Below are 19,584 nucleotides of genomic sequence, written 5' to 3'. Positions count from 1 at the left end.
AAGGTAACTACAAGAAAAGATGTGAATACTCCCTCAGAGAATCCTGGGACATGTAGTATGAGGGTGAGGAGAATTCCATTAAAAATCCCTCATAAGATTGTAATTCCTGTGAATTCCCTGGGAAAAGGAACTGCCATTCATTTAAGTCCGTTGGATAACTACTCCATTAGTGATATACACTAAGTTCCCATCGCTTTCTAAGTAGTAAAAGTTGGCATTGTCTTAGGCCAGAGGTGGAAAACTATGGCCCTTTTATGACTTGTGGACTTCAACTCCCAGAACTCTTGAGCTGGCTCAGGAATTCTGGGAGTTGAAGTCCAGAAGTCATAAAAGGGCCATATTTCTCCAATCCTGTCTTAGGCCAACATATGGCTAGGTTAGCTTTACAAATCCATTTGTCTGTGGTTGAAGCATTTCATTTGAAGATACTGATGTTCTCTTGGGTTTTCTGATGAACTATCCCTTGCAACTCATTGGTCTCATTCGGTCTTGACAGATGTCTGCTTTCCAATTCAAATCCACTCCAGGATGTTATCTGGGAATAGATTCCTCTGCCTCGATGAGATTCCTCTGAAATCTTGACAGTTTGGCACAAGGAGGAGGAAACGTTACAAATGCTTTTAGAATCATGGCGGATGGCGCCAGCCCTTGGAGGAAGATTGTCCAGAAGCCAACATGGACTGACCAATTCATCAGCTGTCCACCTGGCCCTCACGGAGGACTTGGAGCCCAACTCTGTCACCCCAATCTTGGCTGGGGGGGGGGGGGGGGGGTTCAAGGAAGTCTGATCCGTGGCTTCTAAAGCTTTGGTGTCTGCTAGGAAGAAGGGATGGGGTGGGGGTGGGGTCGTCTCGAAGTGAAGTGGGCGGAGTGCCATTGCTCAGCCTGCCCCTGACCCATGGGGGGGGGGAGTCTCCACATTACGAATGCCGCTTTCCATAACTCAGCGAAAGGACTGGAGCATTAAAATGTAGGCACTTGAACCAGTCCTAGATAGCTTCTAGGCTCCACCTTGGGGCTTGCATGTCTGGTGGGGTAGGGGCAAGTAGAATGGAGTTCTCTATGAAGGGGCAATGATGGAAGGGGGCATCTCCCTCCTCTGCTCCTACCGAATCTATTTTTTATTTCCTTCCTCATGTCCTGAAAGGTTTCTGTGTAAGGCCCCACTTTGCACCATCCCGTCACAGTGGATTGGATAGTCACAATAATCCTCTCCACACAAATTACAGATACACTCTAGATTTACCTTCCTTATCCACCCTCCACCCTCCCGTTACTTTTTTTCCTCTCCCCTCCTCTTCAAAAGTGCATTTCCTACAAAAAAAATAATAATAAATGTGCAATCCGTATTAGCAGTCATCAAAATCATCTTGAAGCTGGTCTACAAGGGCATGCATAGCTCTTTGTACACAAGGTTGGAAGCTCAGGAGGGGGGAGGGGGAGAGAAAGCGAAGCCCTGCTGATCCACTGACCGCCGCGCCCACCCCCCCAACTCAACCGTCTTCCTGTCCCCCAAGTCAGAGATTCAACAAGTCACACAGGTCCCTGCTGGTGTTCAATCAGACTGGCTGCCCGCCTTTTGAAGAAAGGATGTTAAAGCTGGGCGGAAGCCATCTTGAAGGGAACCTGTAGGCTGTGGGTGCCATGTCCTCACCCCCCACCTCCGAGAGCAATTCCTTCCCCATAAGAGAACAGGCTGACAAAAGTCCATACAGGCTGAGAAGAAAGAGCCCATCTCTCAGCCTTGGTCCAACTTTAAGGCAAGGGTTAGACAGACCTATGGTCATGGCAGAGTTGCAGCAAGGGGAGTGCTGTTGAAACACAGTGTAATAGCAAATTCTTTCCTGACCCCACCTTTGAAGAAATGCCCACCCGCCCCGTCCCCCCTTTTCCCCCAGAGTTCATTCCAGCCCAATGAACGACACATGCGTGGTTTCAACATTCACAGCCAAGTTCCAATGTCTCCCCGCCCCCAGACAAAAAAATAAAATAAAATCAAAACCCGCCACCATTCCAAACCATCTGGTTCAGGATTGCACTAAGTCATCAACAAAGTTAAATTTAAGTGGCTTGCATCTGTTCCCTTCTCCCACAATAACAGACTCTTTGTCAAACCAACCCCGCCTCCTTCCCCTTCCCCACCCCACCCCATTGGCACTCAAACCCATTCAAAAAAATAAAAATAAAAATGGGGGATGTCTTTTTGACACTAAAGCGCAAAGCATTCTGGGAGAGGAGTGCAGAAAACAAGCCACGTGTCCCCTTCTTCTCCACCAAAGAAGTCCTGGCTCACACCACGTCAGTAAGTGAGGGAGACCAGCAAGCCCCCATCTGAAAGCAACACATAGATTTCCGGGGGGGTGGGGGTGGGGGTGGGGAGGAGGACAATTTCGATACACTGAAAAGGTGCCCAGCATTTTAATCTTTTCCCTCTCTCTTGAGGGGGGGGAATTAGCTCACGTTGCATCTTGACCTTGGCCCGACTTCAGCTGCTTGACCAGTTTAGATGGCTTGTAGTGCAGTCTCTTGGTCGCGCTGACCCCATTCCCAATGGAGGAGAAGCAGGGAGGGTGTTGAGCGTAGAAAAAGTGAGAGAGGGGAGGGAGGGCTCTGCAGCAGGCCAGATTAAATTCCCCCCCCCCACTCAACAAGAGATGGAGAAAATAATCAGAAACTTTTGCATATACATCCCTTTTGAGTATGAGACAGACAGGATTTCCAGCTGGCCACGGACTGGCAGGGAGGATGGGGGAAAACCAGGCCCTCTGAAAGGCGTGTAGTGCTTCTGGCCAAAAAGCCTCCCCTGGGAGAGCTGCCTGCTTGAATTTTGCTCGTTTTCAGGAAAGTCGCAGTCGGCATGGCTGGAAAGCAGGGTCTATTTTTTCTTTATCTTTTAAAAAGAAGTTTGAGCTTTTCCCCTTCCCTTCCTTCCGTCCTTCTGTGATGTCTCTTCATGATGTTGATGTTAATCCGTGCTCTTTCTTTTCTTTTCTTTTCTTTCTTTCTCTCTCTCTCCATGCTGCCCCCAAGGTTTGGGCCAGGGGTGGGAGGGCTGCACTGTTCTCCTCAAAGGAAGCCCAAAGCCCGGGGGAGGAAAGGAAGATGATGATGATGATGCAGATGGAAGCTGCAACTAGCCTAGGTACCAGGACTGGAAGAAGATTGAAAACAAATTACTAAAGTGGAAAGGGAACTTAGATCTCCATGTTTCCTCACCCACCCACTTACCTAAGCATCTATTCACAGCGACATCTAAGTGGAATGGGCATTTTGACGCTAACTTCAACATTTAGCGAAAAGGGGTTCACCCGTATCATAGCAGCCACCTTCAGTAAGAAATGAAGACCATTTTCCCTGAGCGAGTCTCCCTGCTTAGATATTTATAACGAACTCCCTTCCCTCCATCTGGCTGCTATAGTGACTTATAAAGGGCACTATTTGTAGCTCAGGGTTGACATGAGGGGTTCTTGGTGCTCTCTGAGCCTGCTTGTTTTCTTACAGACATTTCATTACCCAAATTATGTAACATCATGCTAATCACTGCTAAACCCTGATGATGTTACCTAGTTTAGGTAATGAAACGCCTGCAAGAAAATAACTGAATTCAGAGAGCACCAAGGACTCCTCATAGTTCTTTTTCTTTCTTTCTTTCTTTCTTTCTTTCTTTCTTTCTTTCTTTCTTTCTTTCTTTCTTTCTTTCTTTCTTTCTTTCTTTCTTTCTTTCTTTCTTTCCTTTTTCTTTCCTTTCTTTCTCTTTCTTTCTTTCCTTCTCTTCCTTCCTTCCTGTCCCACCTTGATTACTTTTATAAATAAAGGCAGTAAACACACATTATATTCCTTCCTCCTTCTATTTTTCTCACAACTACCATCTTTGGCTGAGAGAGAGAGTGACTGTCCCAAAGTCATCCAGCCGAATTTCATGCCTAAGGCAGGACTAGAACTCACAGTTTCCCAGTTTCTAGCCTGGTGCCTTAATCACTAGACCAGACCATAAGCACACCCACAGGTTGGCTTTGATGTCCTTCCCCACACTTCGATTCCCAGAATTCCCCAGCCAACTATGAGTCTGGAATTCTGGGAGTTTAAGTCCGTACATCTTAAAGTTGCTGAGGCTGGTAAACATTTATATAGGCAGTGGCTCGTGGGGATATTTCCAGAACTGGTTAGTGGACCATTTTGCAACCAAGGAAAGGAGATTGTATGGATTTGCCCACTGCTCCAAATGCAGCAACCCATGAGGAAAAAAAAAACCTACATTCCCAGTAAATTTTAGGATGTTCCTTATGCCTAGGATTTTCCTGGATGTATTTTGTGGAGAACAGGTGTTGGGACAATATGGTCACTATACTTGCGAAGTATGATGAAGTCCAAAATTAAGGTTAAAATAAACAGAACTATTTCCAACTGCTTTTTTTTTTTTTTTTTGTTACTGCTTTCGAAAATGAATCTGCCAAGTCTAGTTATAAATCAAAGTGAAGGAAATTTGGCCACTGGCTGGATGAAAAGGGAAAAATAAACAACTTAGTCCAGGATAAGAGCCAGATAGCAACCTTTGGAGTGTCCACAAAGAGGACACAAATAAAACTTCACTGCCCCCTCCCACCTCCTTCCGGGAATTTAGAGAGAGACTGCTCTGAGAATACAGAATTTATATACTCATTAGAAGTACCAAGTAGAGCCTGGACAAAGTTCAAACTTTGATGATTCCAGCCAGCCATGCTTTTTTCATAACGGATCTCCAGGTTGTCTCGTTTTTCCCAACTGTCAGCCAACAGAATTTGGATGCAAACTACCCCCTCATGGTTAGGATCTAAGACATTCATTCATTAAGTGGCCTTGCTTCCAAGAATCTGTCTGGTCCAAAGCCAACTGGGACTTTTGACCAACTTCCCATTTAGCTACAGTGAGTCCTCGCATCTAAATTGGATAGTAAAAACAATAGTAGGTCAGGACCCCAGGTCAAGATTTTGTCAATGGAAGACTTTTCTTACAATTCTGGCGTCAGATAATTCATAACTCTCAAAGACAGGATGTATTTCATTAAAAGAAAAAAAAAAGGAAAGGAAAGGAAGGCTTCTCAGGAACTAGCAGCCGATGAGTGAATCAGAGTGTACATACAAGTCAGGATTTTGTGAAGCAGCAAACGAGTATAGCGATATTTCAATGCTGAATTTTTAACACTGAATGAAATGGAGGTCAGGGCCCTGGACAAATTTGCCATCTGTTCTGGGGATTTTTTAATCTGGCTGCCAGTTCCAAAAAGTCCTCTATTTACTATCTCCTGAGCAGAAGTACGACCAAAACTCTTCTCTGTCGGGATTCCAAGCGGCAAAAGGGTTCAGTCTCAATTTCCCGTCAAATACCTCTGCTTGGTAAACAACAAAACAGATGAATGCTTGTAACTTCCCCTCGGCCTTCCAACTCAGTGCTGCCAAAGCTCTAATTTGCTCCTCGGTTTTGCCGAGTGGGGCTTTATAATTTGTGGGATGACTTTGGAAGCAGGAAACTAGAGAGAGGGGAGGTCAACAGATCATGACCGCACAAAGAGGGGAACGGCCCACAAAAGCCACGCTAAGGGTGTGCCCGTGAACCAGAGCAGCTTTAGGATGGCTTGAAGAGATCCAACAATAGAGGAGGGATGTTTGGCGAAGGTGTGAGGAAGAGAAAGAAGAAACGAGGAAGGTTTGATGGCTCTGAGTCCTGCTTGAAATCAGTGATCATTTACAAGCTTTCCTGACAAACTTTTTTTTAAAAAAATTGAATAACAGAGTTGGAAGGGATCTTGGAGGTCTTCTAGTCCAACCCTCTATTCAGGCAGGAACCCCTATACCACTTTGGACAAATGGTTGTCCAAATTTCTCCTTAACTCTAGGTTGGTTCTTCATTAGTTTCCATCCATTCTTGTCCTGCCTTCAAGTGCTTTGGAGAATAGGTTGACCCCTTCTACTTTGTGGCAGCCCCTCAGATATTGCAACACTGATATCATGCCACCCCTAGTCCTTCTTTTCATTAAACTAGATATACCAAGTTCCTACAACTGTTCTTCATATTCAGTAGACATTGGATATCAAAACCTGAAGCCCTGAAATTAAAGTGGGCATCTAAAAGCCATGAATGTAACCTTCAGAACATTTCCCAAAATTGCCAATATTGTAACTTTTAATGGGACCAGAAGAAACAGGCTTACTATATTTGAGCTGCCAAAATCCAGACCACCACAAAGTTGCAGGAAAGAGGTATCTCAATGCTGCTATTAGTGGTTCTCCACATTTTTGCAGGCCAAATATGTAACCCCCATGGAAACAAAATCATTAGAATACATGTAATCAGGAATCTGGGAGTACCTTTTCCAATGGTTGCAGCATATGAAATCTTGGGCCTTTTAATAAAAGACCTAGAAGATTTTTTGTTGGAAAAAGTGCTCCCAAGAATCCTATTTTTTTTCCAGGGGTGGGGTGGGGGGATATGATATACTACCATGGTTCTTCCCCTATACAGTATAAAACACATAAGACATCATAACGTTGATATCTTATTACCATTAAATTAAATTATAAAATATTGTTTATGTTTGACTTTGCCCTTCTGGATTCTCTGTTCTTGTCTGACTTTCATTGTGTAATATAGCCCACAACCTAAATAAATATGTTGATTTGGGTGAGAGGTGCCTTCATGTCAGTGAAGTCTGCCTGGACTGATTTTCTTGGCAAGCTTTCAGAAGCGTTTTGCTATTGCTTTTTACTTCCAAGGGTTGATGGAGAGGTAATGGTCCAAGATCTCCCAGCTGGCTTCATATCTAAGACAAGACTAGAACTCACGTTCTTCTGTTTCTAACCTGGTTCCATAACCACTAGACCAAACTGCCTCTCACATATCACTGAGGTTGCCAAATATGTTGAGCACCCCTACAAATATATCCCTTCCAATGATGCTTTTTTTTCATGGCTGCAGAAAGGAGTTGTGTATGAAGGGCCAATAGATTTTAAACTCCCCCAACCAGTGGTAGGTTGCTACTGGTTCTCCATGATCCAGGCGAGCCGGTAGCAGCGATGGTGAGGTACGAGCGAATCGGTTCGCTCCGACTGTCAGCTGGGCCCTCCCGCCCGCCCCTGTGCTACACCTACCTATACTTGTTCGTTTTTAGCCCAGCTGATAGGCGCGGAAGAGCGGATTGCAGTGCCTCAGCTGTTCTGAAATGGAATGTGCTTGCGCGAAGCAAATCACGTGCAAAGTGTGTGCGCAAAGCGAACTGGTGATAACACTGGTTGAAACCCACCACTGCCCCCAACTTAAATTCAAATTATTCTCCCAAATGAGATTGATTTATCTCTACATTTTCAATTAGTCCTGGGGTTTTTTTTTTCTTGAATGCACCAGGCTTAAGACAACGGAGCCTCTGAGCATATGAAAAGAGCTTGATATATTTCTGTAAAATGTTTATATCCCACCTATACTTTACATAGCTCACAAAATCATAAAAACCCCATATACAACTTGGTTCACCACTTGTTTCAGTAAATAAACAAATTGTTTGAAACTGAATGGTGCCCATAGGAAATTTAGATTTTTCTAACTGGGCTAAGGGAAACCATAATTATACATTAGCAGATTCTGGGAGCTGTTGAATTCATCTGAAATTACAAATAACAATTCATAACAATGAATTTGAGTCAAGCATCTCTTCCCGGATTCTGACCTCTAAACAGCCAAGACTTCAGAGAAAAAAACATGCAGGATCCAATCTGGGATCAATCAACAAGCCAAAGGTTTTGTCTTCTGAGCTTTCGTACATTATGATAAATAAGTACATACATTCAATTTTGCAGCTACTAAGTTTGTTGGACAAGCAGGCACAAAAACAGCCTTCGGAAGTTGTGGGGGCTTCATCACTTGAGACTTTCAAGAAAAGATTGGACTGCCATTTGTCAGAAATGGTATAGGGCCGTGATGGCGAACCTATGGCACGCGGGCCACAGGTGGCACACGTAGCCATAACAGTGGGCATGTGAGCTCAGCTCTGGTGTGCATGCGCGCGCCGGCCAGCTGATTTTTGGGCCTTCTGGGCCCACCAGAAGTAGGGAAACAGGCTACTTCCCGACTCAGGAGGGCCTTGGGGCAGGGGGAAGGCCTATTTTTTGCTGTCCCCAGCCTCCAGAGCCTCTCTAGGAGTCTGGGGAGGGCGAAAACGGCCTCCCCCCTGCCCCCGGAGGCCCTCCAGAGGCCGAAAACGGCCTGTTTGCCAACTTCCGGTCCCACCGGTACATAGAATTATGGGTGTGGGCCCGCACGCGTGTGACCCCCCCGCCCATTCCCCCTTCTGGTACACGATGGCAAAAAGGTTAGCCATCACTGGTGTAGGGTCTCCTGCTTGAGCAGGGTGGGGTGGTGGGGGTGAGGGTTGGACTAGATGACCTATAAGGTCCCTTCCAACTCTGTTAATCAGAAATCTGACCCAGGAAAGTGATTGAAGCCTGGGAAACAAGCCCTTTGTCAATCAACAAGAGTGCAGATTTACCCCTAATTTATGAGGTACTTGGGGGGGGGGGGAAGGTTGGCAGCATAAAGAAACAATAGCCAAGGACTTAATACCCAGCCATCAACACTCCAATCTACATCTAAAAAGCTGCACACAATCGGCACCATATAAATACCATACACAGAATAGCCCAAAGCACACAGAGAAGTTCCCTGAGGATGGGCTTCAGCATGAGTCCGAAAACTCAGAAGACAAAACCTCTGGTCTGGGTCACCAACCCAGATTGGATCCTGCAACATTATCCTGGGACACCTATGTTCACCTTCATTCATGAAAAAACTATGCATTCTTGACCTGGTTAGAGTAGCAGGAAAACTTAACTCAGTGATGGCTAACCTTTTTGCCATCGTGTGCCAAAAGCAAGGGTCGCGCGGGAGGGGGGGGGGGTGTCGCGTGTGCCCACACCCATAATTCCATGCGCTCTGCCCCCTGTGCATGTGCACGCGACCCCCCCCGCGCTCCCCCCGCTTTTGTCACATGATGGCACGGTGGGCCCAGTAGGCCCGTTTTTTTGCTCTCTCCAGGCTCCGGAGCCTTTCTAGGAGCCTGGGGAGGGTGAAAACAGCCTTCCCAACCCTCCCAGGCCCTCCAGGGCAGGAAACAGCCTGTTTCCCTACTTCCGGTGGTCCCAGAAGGCCCAAAATCAGCTGGCCAACGCACACATGTGTGCTGGTGTTAACATGCCCACTAATATGGCTCCGCGTGCCACAGGTGGCACGCGTGCCATAGGTTCGCCATCATGGACTTAAGGGCTCCGTGATTTGCTAATGTAACAAGGCCAAGGACACCAAACACACACCTAGCAAGCCCTGAGGTTCCAAGAGAGACAAGGTAGTATTGTGGATAGTTTCCTATAAGATCTCGGCAGCTTGTATGCTATTTTTGTATTTTCTCAAGGTAGCATGGCCAGAGACAGGATCTCAAGGAAATGTAACTTAGTTCAGCCTTTAAAAGGCTTTAATTAGAATTGGAAACCAGATAGGAATTGAATGTTGGCTACTCTTCATGTTTGGCTATCAGCAACTATGGTTGGAAGGTTCCGTACATGTTGTAATTTCAAAATTCCATGAATTAATTGAAGAAATATTTGTTGGATGGTGGTTTTTTTTTTTTTTTTTGCATACTTATTTCCAGCAGGGGGCAGTACAAGCTTCTCCTTGTGCTTCTCTCATTTGGCTATAAATTTAGTTTCTGGGTTTAAGTCACTACAGTACTGCTTGCACATGCCATGAAGAAGCATAATTTTTTTTTTTTAATGAACTGTTGTTCTGGGCACATGCTACATGTTCCTAACAACCCATGGCTTTCTTTTCTTTTTTTAAAAAATAAATTAATCCCAAGAAAGATTTCTGTTAGAAGAAATCCTTCAAACACCCTTAAATATTTCTAGCCCATCCCTAGCAGTACCAAAGCCAGAATTCTGTAAAATAATACTTCATTGTTTCCTAAGAATCTCATTTTAAATTTGAAATAATGAAGACTTGATGAATTATATAGCATACTCTTGACATGTATGGAATATATCTGTTTTTACATATGCATTGTTTTTTATGTGCCACTCAAGGTCATGTCTTGTGAGATGGGCAGCTACATAAATCTGATTAATACTTAAATCTAGAATCATAAGCACCCCAAGTGTCAAACCTTTTTTCTCCCCAGTAGGTATATTCTACTGATCTTTTGGATTATGAGAACCAGAAACAGTTCTACACTGCAATAAATGAGGAAAAAAAACATATCCATAATACCTTTTGGATAAAACATAGGATTAAAATAGATTAGTTTTCATTGTGTTTCTTTCTGTCTCTTTTCCCCAACATTAGCTGCATTTAGAGGAGTAAAGAGAATTGACTCCAGATTGGCCAAGTGAGCATCAGGATTGATTAAAGGAGTTGAATCCAAATCTCGTTCCCTCATCACTAGAGCTACATGACCTGCCAGCAAAAATAATTGATATTGGCAATAGAAGATTGACTTTCCTTGTTGTAAAAATGGATTATCTGGGCAGCTAATTATTTTTTAAGGTTTTTTTTAACCCCACCTTTATTATTTTTTTATAAATAAGAAGATGAGCATATATAATACTCCTTCCTCCTCCTATTTCCCACACAACAACCCTGTGAGGTATGTTGGGCTGAGAGTGTGTGACTGGCCCAAAGTCACCTAGCCAGCTTTCATGTTTAAGGTGGGGCTAGAACTCAGTGTCTCCTGGTGATTGGCCCAAAGTAACCCAGGCGTCTTTCATGCCTAAAACGGGACTAGCACTAACAATCTCCTGGTTTTTAAGCCAGCACCTTAACCAAAGTAGCTTTTTAATTTGTAATTATTTTTTTTTAATTTTTAACCTAGACTATACACCTGTTTATTAAATAGCTGCATCGGTAAATCTGGATGATGCCCATCACAATGGTGCGTGTGTGTGTGTGTGTGGGGGGGAGCTACGCTATAATTCTTACAACGCTCAGGCAGCATTTGCAGACTCAGCAGTTCCTCATTGGTGAGATTCTTTCTCTCACTGATCTTTCTGAACTGCACCACCGCAGCCTGAATGCATCGGCCTTCACTGCTTTGTACTTGCTCTCTCTGCAATCAAAAGTGGGGTGTTTTATTTTTTCTTCTTCTTCTTCCTTGGGGAGTTTTCAAACCACACAGCAGATTAAGCGTGCACAAAAAAGGACGCGCAAAGGGAGACAGCGAACACCTGGGTGTCTCCTACCTAGTGAAAGCAGAGCAGAAAACCTTGTGCTATTATTATGATTATCATTATCTAAAGACTTTGTGTGCAAAAGACCGTGTGCATCGCTGATTGCGCTTCTCCCTCCATTGAGAAATCCTGTTTTGTTTACCCAACAATTCGTTTTTGAAGTTCATCAACGATGGACAAAAGAGGTGATATGGATTTAGCCTCTTGGTACTTAATTCCAGCACAAGGCTTCATACATCCCTGCAAGGAGCTTCCTACTTTTTTGTCATTATTTTTATTACTAGGCTCCTGTTATTGCTCAATGCAGTTGCTGCTGGTTTACCTTACATCTGCAATCGACGAAGTATGTGAGAAGAAGCAAGAACAAGGAGAAGAAAAGCTATACAACAGTCCAGGGGGTTCTCAACCTGTGGCCCGCGGACCCCCGGGGGCGCACAATGTCATCACAGGGGTCTGCGAAGGCTTGATGCAGTCTAGTGCTTTAAATTTTGAGTTAAGTCTTGGTGGTCCGTGGCCACAAAAGGTATTTTAAAGGGGGCTTGCGATGAAGAAAAAGGTTGAGAACCACTGGAGTGGTCGATTTATCTTGAACTAGCCTCTGGACAGATTGGGCCAAAGGAAAAAAGCAAAAGATATGAAGACGGGGTAAAACACATCAAAACCGGCTAAAACATATGAAATGAACAACGATTGCTGGAACTGGGTATGCATAGTTTAATGAAAAGAAGGACTAGGGGAGACATGATAGCAGTGTTCCAATATTTGAAGGGCTGCCACAAAGAAGAGGGAGTCAAGCTATTCTCCAAAGCACCAGAGGGTAGGACAAGAAGCAATGGGTGGAAACTAAGCAAGGAGAGATCCAACCTAGAATAACAGCTTGCTGTTATGGTCCGCCAGCAGCCTGCGGAGCTGGCAGCGGAGTCGGACAGTGATGAGGCTGAGGAAGAATATGGGCCAGTCCTGGAGGCTGGGGAAGGCCCGGATGAGGGCTCTGCGTCGGAGGCAGAGATGGGGCCAGGGCCATCGGGGAGTGATGCACGGACTTCGGAGCCTTCAGAGGCTGACAGTAGGGAGGCAGAGGAACAGGAGGAGCCTGTTCCTAGTGCACATATGGGAAGAGCTGCCAGAAGGCAGGAGCAGATAAAGCAGAGAGGACGACTCGGGAGTAGGGCCAAGAGATGATTGGCCCTTCCCATAAGGCTTAAAAGACCAGCAACGGCTCTTGGCTGGAAAACAACAGTTGAGAGATTTCCTTCATGTTTGGATGTATTTCTTTCTTGTCAGCGTCTTCTGTTCCTGAAGTGTTGTCAAGAAAAACCTTTGGCAGTTTGCCTAATTATCCCAAGGTCAGAGATAAACTGAAGAATGGTGTTTTGAGGACTTTGCTTTCATTTAATTTGGAATACGCTGAGAATGAGTTAATTCTCAGCTGTTTTAATAAAATCTGCTTGTTTTTTTGGAACTGTTTTGTATTTAATATTAACTACGTGGGCCTGGGTCACAACACTTGCCTCCAGAAGTTGTAGGTACTCCAACACTGGAGGTTTTTAAGAAGAGATTGGACAACTATTTGTATGAAATGATAAGGGTTTCTTGACCGAGCAGGAGATTGGACTAGAAGACATCCAGCTCTGTTATTCTGTTAAAAATTGCCAGTGTCAAAATAAAGGAAGAGATGGGCCCAGGCCTAATACCCCTTCAAACCTGGAACCAATATTGCCTTTGATCAAAGATCAATGAGAGACAATGACTGAAGAGAGAAGTTCCAATTTTTTTTTAGCAATGACGAGTGTCTCTCTTATCAAGATACGAGTGTATCTTGTCTTTTTATGTACACTGAGAGCATATGCACCAAAGACAAATTCCTTGTGTGTCCAATCACACTCCCTTGTGATCAATATTGCCATTGATCAAAGATCAATGAGAGACAATGACTGGTCACAAAAGGGGACCTCCTTTTCCTCTTATAAAGGGAAGTGTGTATGGATATATGAGGCAGGGATGACAAAGGGAAGTTTCTCCTCCAACTGTGGATCCTAGCCTTGCTTACTGATATTAAACAATTCCTTGCCATGTCCAAGCAACAACTGGGAAAGGGGCTTAATACCTCACACTAAAAATGGGTCTGGTAGATAGCAGCTAAGAAATGAAGTTTTAACCTTCCCCTCCAATTCATGATTTTTTAAAAAATAGATAATCTATTTCACTTTCTCTCAGCCTGTCTTTTTTCCCTGCAACATGGGAAAAATCATTCTAGCCCAGGGATGTCAAACTAGCGGCCCGTGGGCCGGATGAGTCATGCCTTGGCCACACTAAACCGGGCCCACCGTGTTATCGCGAGATTGCCACCTCTGTTCTTTAAAATAGGTTATTTTCTCTGAAAAATGAGAATAACCTAGGTCAGTGATGGCTAACCTTTTCCAGACTGAGTGCCCAAAAAAGCGTGCACGCACGCACAAGAACGCACACGCGTGCCCAACCCCCCAAAATGCAATGCACGCGTGGCCCCCATGCATGTGACCCACCCCTGCACATGTGCGCGTGGCCCCCACGCATGCGTGCGTGGGCCCCCCCACGCATGCGTGCGTGGGCCCCCCACGCATGCACAGCAGAGACCCGATGACCAGCTGGCTGGTGGGAGGTGTATGCGCATGCGCGGCGAAATTGAACTGGGACGACGGCTCGCGTGCCCACAGAGAGGGTGCTGCGTGCCACCAGTGGCACGCATGCCATAAGCTTGCCATCATGGACTTAGGTAATGCATAGAAACTTACTAAAATGCCTGAAAGCTCTATCTATAACGAAAAGAGACTACTCCAGATTGACTGAATTTGAACACTATAGAAGAAGAAGAAGAAGAAGAAGAAGAAGGAGGAGGAGGAGGAGGAGGAGGAGGAGGAGGAGGAGGAGGAGGAGGAGGAGGAGGAGGAGGAGGAGGAGGAAGAAGAAGAAGAAGAAGAAGAAGAAGAAGAAGAAGAAGAAGAAGAAGAAGAAGAAGAAGAAGAAGAAGAAGAAGAAGAAGAATTTCCTGACATTGACAGCAATTAATCAATGGAACAGCTTGCCTCCTACAGTTATAGGTGCTCCATCACTGAAGGTTTTCAAGAAAAGACTGGGCAACCATTTGTCCGGGATGGTAGAATTCTCCTGCCTTGGGCAGAGGATTGGATTAGAAGACTTCCAAGTACATTCTAGCCCCGCAATGGCGAACCTGTGGCACGCGTGCCAGAGGTGGCACGCAGCGCCTTCTCTGTGGGCACATGAGCCGTTGCCCCAGTTCAGTTCCGCCACACATGCGCGCATGCCTCCCGCTGGCCAGCTGGTCTTTGGATCTCTGCTGTGCATGCACGGGGGGTGGGGGCTGCATGGACATGCGCAGGGTGCATGCACAGGGCCGCACACGCATTGCATTTTGGGGGTTCGGCCGTGTGGACATGCATTTGTGCACAAGGGCCTGGTGGCGCAGTGGACTAAACTGCTGCTGTTAAAGTAGTACTTAGCTGCCAGCTGCCTGCAATTACTGCGAGTTCAATTCTCACCAGGCTCAAGATTGACTCAGCCTTCCATCCTTTCGAGGTAGATAAATGAGGACCTGGTTTGTGGGGGCAATAAGCTGACTTTGTATAAAATAGAACACCGCTTGGGGGGGGCCAAAAAGCCCTACTAAGCAGGTATATTACAAAAGTATGAAGGCTATTGCTTAACGCATTGCAAGCCGCCCTGAGTCTCCGGAGAAGGGTGGCATATATAAATTGAACTAATAGATAGATAGATAGATAGATAGATAGATAGATAGATAGATAGATAGATAGATAGATAAATTTGTGTGCGCATGTGCTTTGGGCCCTCGGTCCAGAAAAGGTTACCCATCACTGTTCTAGCCTTATGATTCTAAGAAAGTAGCTTGAAATTGCTGAGGTTTTATTGTGATGCATTCTTCTTTTTTCAACCGAAGCGTTAACCCACTAACAATAAGCAAAGAAGCAGAGAAAGAGAAGGGAGTTCCTTTCAGTCCTTCTGTTTGTTTAAGTCCTGCTGCTTTCAAGAGCTGGACTTTTGACACCCTAGTCCTCTATTTTGCAGCCCCAAAGATTTATCAAGCTGCCAAGGCTGGGTCAGGCTCCCGTGTTCAGCTCTGCAGGCCTCAGGTTTCGCAGGGCCAGATTAAAGAGTCAATAAATTAGCTGCAAACCCAACCTCTTCCATAGAGCACCCCCCGCCCACCCATGGAATTTGACAATCTGGTGTCATATTTCTTACACCTTGATGGTCAGATCCCAGAGAGGGGGAAGGAAAGAAAAGGCTAATCCCAAAATAATCCTTAAACCCACTTGCAGAAGGAAGTACACACTGGAGTTGTTATTCCTTGCGGGAGGTGGAAAGGGGTGGGGGGGAAAGCCACTGTCTGTGATACCCGGAAGTCTTCGTCACGGCTTCGGCCAGAGCTGCAACTAATGGCTGATGCCAGGCTCCAACAACGCCAGAGGGGAAGGAAAAGGAATCCCATTGGCCAGGAGCCATCATGTTAAGCACACCAGCCAATTGTCTCTTAAGAGGCCAGGCAGAGGGAGGGTAAGGAGGAAAGACCGAGGTTAGCTTTGGCCTCTGAACTTGCTCCCTGTCAAGGCTGTGTGTGTGTGTGTGTGTATGTGTGTGTATGTGGGCGCGCGTGCGCTTTGTTGTTGTTTTTCCAGAGGCATGCAAAAGTAATTGTAAAAACCACCGAGAGTTTCCCCTCGGGGCCTGGGAAAGTGCCAGGCGGAATCCTGGCAGGATTGATACCGGAGAAGCCAAGTAGACCTCGACTTGGAGCCAAGATACAGAGGACAGCATCAGAGAGGAAAAGGGACTGTAATTTGGGAGTGAATCATATTGAAAGGCCAGGATAATGATACCCCCCCACACACACACCCCAAAAGAATGGCAGTAACAACACGGAAGGCATGACGTGATTTTCCAGAGGACATTTTTAACCCATCTTCCAACTTTCACAAATAAGAGTTCTGGATTGCAAAGACATGTAAATCTGAGAGCCACCAAAACTTCCTGTTTTGTTTTTAGAGGCTTTTAGTAGGCTAAGTCAGCAGCCACCAAACGTTACACCGAGAAATAGATCCTCAGCCTGAGAAACAAATTCTAGGATAACTAATCTGTCCCGGTATAAAATCTGACAATATTTTCCCCAAACCCATCTGGAGAACCCCAAGTTGGGGTGGGCGCAGTCTGATGAGATTGAGAAAAATAATATTTCTCAACTACCTGAATAAGTAACACCTGCTCTTAAGAAGAACTTCCAGATCTGTGTTTCTCCACCTTAGCAACTTTAAGATGTCTGGACTTCAACTCCCAGAATTCCCCAGCTAGCCATGGATGGCTGTGGAATTCTGGGAGTTGAAGTCCACACATCTTGAAGTTGTTACGGTGGAGAAATGCTGCTCTATATTCATGGATGTTTTTGCTGAAAATGGATACAGTTGAACTGGATTTTACTTATTAAAAACGGCTAAATGTGGGAAGAAGGAAATGACATTTTATAATTTGGGAGGGCAGAAACAGGATTAATTCGGTTTGTTTCTATTGCAAAGTAGATTGGGAACCACTTCTTTAAATACTGTTTTCCTTCTTTTTTCTTGATCTATTCTGTTGTTCACTCTTTTCTCTATCTATCTTTCCTTTTTTTCTTTTATATCCTTTTCCCTACATTGTCTTTTATTTTTCTGTAGCTTTTAGCTATAATTATTCTGTAGATTTTAACTATAACCTCTATATTCAGAGATATTTTGGCACTTTTTTTTTTTTTTTAAATTTGATTTATATGCCGCCCTTCTCCGGAGACTCAGGGCAGCTTACAATGCGTTAAGCAATAGCCTTCATACTTTTGTATATTTATACAAAGTCAGCTTATTGCCCCCACAAACTGGGTCCTCATTTCACCTACCTTAGAAAGGATGGAAGGCTGAGTCAACCTTGAGCCTTGGAGAGATTCGAACCAGCAGTAATTGCAGGCAGCTGTGTTAATAACAGGGTGCTTAGACCACTGTACTATCAAGGCTCTTAATAGGAATAGTTATTGGGGCCTGGAATAGCAATAATAATAGCATTTAGGCTTATATATGCCCCATATTGCTTTACAGTAAGAGTGCCAGTCCGTGGACTAGCAGAGCTGCAGCATGCCAGAAACTGGGCCACACAAACAAGAGAAGCCCCATCCATGGGATGCAGGTAGCATGCAAAATCACATACATCCTGATCCATGGAAAAACCTCTCTCTACAGACAGGTCCCTGGTGCCCCAAAGGTTGGGGGACGCTGCTTTACAGCACTCTCTGGGTGGTTTACAATGTAGAAGCATTATTTGCATATTGCCCCCAACAATCTGGGGCCTCATTTTATCGATCTCGGAAGGATGGAAAGCTGAATTAACTTTGAGCCCCATCAGAATTGAACTCAAGGCTGTGGGCAGAATTTACCTACAATACTGCATCTTAACTACTGCGCCACCAGGGCTCCTCCCCAGGAAGGTGTTACCTTTTGTTCTGTATGGCTGCCACTGGAGGCAAGTTTGACTGTGCCACTCCTTCCCAGCAAGTAAATTATTGTAGGCAGGTTATTAATACTCACCTGTGCCTGATAGATGCTGCCAGGATCCCGTGGTCCTAATCCCACGAAGCGGTTCGCAGGGGGTGTGCCTGGGGTGGAGTAGGCTGGGGAAAGGGTGAAGGAAGAAGGAGGTAAAGAAAAGAAAAAGAGGGAGAAAGAGGACAAGAGAATATTCTTTTTAATATCAATCCACTGTTCCGATCAACAGTTCTCATCTCGAGATGGGATCTATTCTCTGCCCCACACTCCAAATATCCTCAGACTTTCTTTCCTTTGCAATTACAGGTAGCCTTCAACTTACGACCAGTTGTTTAACAGCAAAAACATGCCCATTCGGGAGAGTGGATTCAGACTTACGACCAGGAGTGCTATTCAGCAGGTTCTGACAGGTTCTGGAGAACCGGTAGCGGAAATTTTGAGTAGTTCGGAGAACTGGCAAGTATCACCTCTGGCTGGCCTCAGAGTGGGGTGGGAATGGAGATTTTGCAATATCCTTCCCCCAGGAGTGGGGAGGGAATGGGGATTTTGCAGTATCCTTCCACCCCTTCCCCTGGAGTGGGGTGGGAATGGAGACTTTGCAGTATCCTTCCCCTGCCACGCCCACCAAGCCACGCCCATAAGAACCAGTAGTAAAAAAATTTGAATTCCACCACTGCTTACGACCATGAGATTTGCTTGACAGACGATTGAAAAAAATCAGGTCCGTTTATGTGGTGCCTCGACTTATGTCCACAATTATGACCAAAATTGTGGTCCCAATTGTGGTTATAAATCAAGGACTACCTGTCTGTTTCTTTTCACTTATTTTTGTCTGTTTCTGTTAACTTATTCTGAATATAGAGCTGACTTCAGTGCAAAATACCCATTGGCAGGAAGGCCAGAGCAACACATCAAGGGCTACTTTTCAAAAGGGGTTTTGGTCCTACCTGATACACCCATTTTCTGCAGGGGATGGAAGAATAGAGCTAAGAGACAAGAGTCAACCTATGCCTGGAGTCTGGAGTCCCCTGCCTGGAAAAGTCAGAAGTTTTCGTATTTAATTTTAAAGGGTGCAACAAGGTCCTTAAGTATGCGCATGGCATTTTGGGGAGCAGCAAAGGAGAAAGGGCACACATTTTGCATCTCTGCTTTAAATCCTGGAATGATTTAAGACCTCTCCTGGGGCCTCAGCCAAGTCTGGCTAAAGAGCAAACTGGAGAATGGCCATTGTCAGAGATGATCTAACTGCATCTCGCACTTGTATATCCTGTAGTGAGGAACAGGTTGAACTACATGGCCTCCAACGATACTTTAGTGGTACAGGTAGGTTCCCTTACATTAGAAAAATAGAAAGCTGACTCAAACTAAGTCAGATCATTGGCATATTTAACCCAAGAGCATCGGCACTGAATTGATAACTTCAGGAAGAATATTTTTCAGCCCTTTTCGATACTCCAGGATTTCCTCCTGAGACCTTCTACCTCCCAAAATGGTATTCCCGACTCTAGGGGGCGGTGCTCGTCATCTCCGTTTCAAAGCTGAAGAGCCAGCGCTGTCTGAAGACGTCTCCATGGTCATGTGGCCGGCATGACTAAATGCCAAAGGCGCACGGAACGCTGTTACCTTCCCACCAAAGGTGGCCCCTATTTTTCTACTTGCATTTTGTTACGTGCTTTCAAACTGCTAGGTTGGCAGAAGCCGGGACAAACAACAGGAGCTCACCCCGTTACGCGGCACTAGGGATTCGAACCGCTGAACTGCCGACC

The 19,584-nt window shown here is 45.3% G+C and overlaps 1 protein-coding gene across 3 annotated transcripts in view; it reads right to left on the bottom strand.

Annotated features, from left to right (window-relative positions):
* Positions 1 to 2,163: 2,163 nt before the first annotated feature.
* The window catches only part of NFIC (nuclear factor I C), a 176,393-nt gene continuing 158,972 nt past the window's right edge, over positions 2,164 to 19,584 (bottom strand). For all 3 annotated transcript variants that reach the window (XM_070943687.1, XM_070943701.1, XM_070943693.1), the window contains 2 exons: positions 17,861 to 17,943; positions 2,164 to 3,151 (listed from right to left, as the gene is read on the bottom strand). In XM_070943687.1, coding sequence (XP_070799788.1) covers positions 3,134 to 3,151; positions 17,861 to 17,943 — 101 coding nt within the window. In that variant the 3' untranslated portion in view covers positions 2,164 to 3,133. The remainder of the gene's footprint in view (positions 3,152 to 17,860; positions 17,944 to 19,584) is intronic.

The sequence above is a fragment of the Pituophis catenifer genome, unplaced genomic scaffold (assembly GCF_029215685.1).
Source record: "Pituophis catenifer annectens isolate HBS135680 unplaced genomic scaffold, rPitCat1.0.hap2 SCAF_1, whole genome shotgun sequence".
In the NCBI taxonomy this organism is placed as follows: domain Eukaryota; kingdom Metazoa; phylum Chordata; class Lepidosauria; order Squamata; family Colubridae; genus Pituophis; species Pituophis catenifer.
The sequence above is the reverse complement of the archived record's forward strand: the minus strand, read 5'-3'. Positions and strand labels throughout refer to the sequence as shown.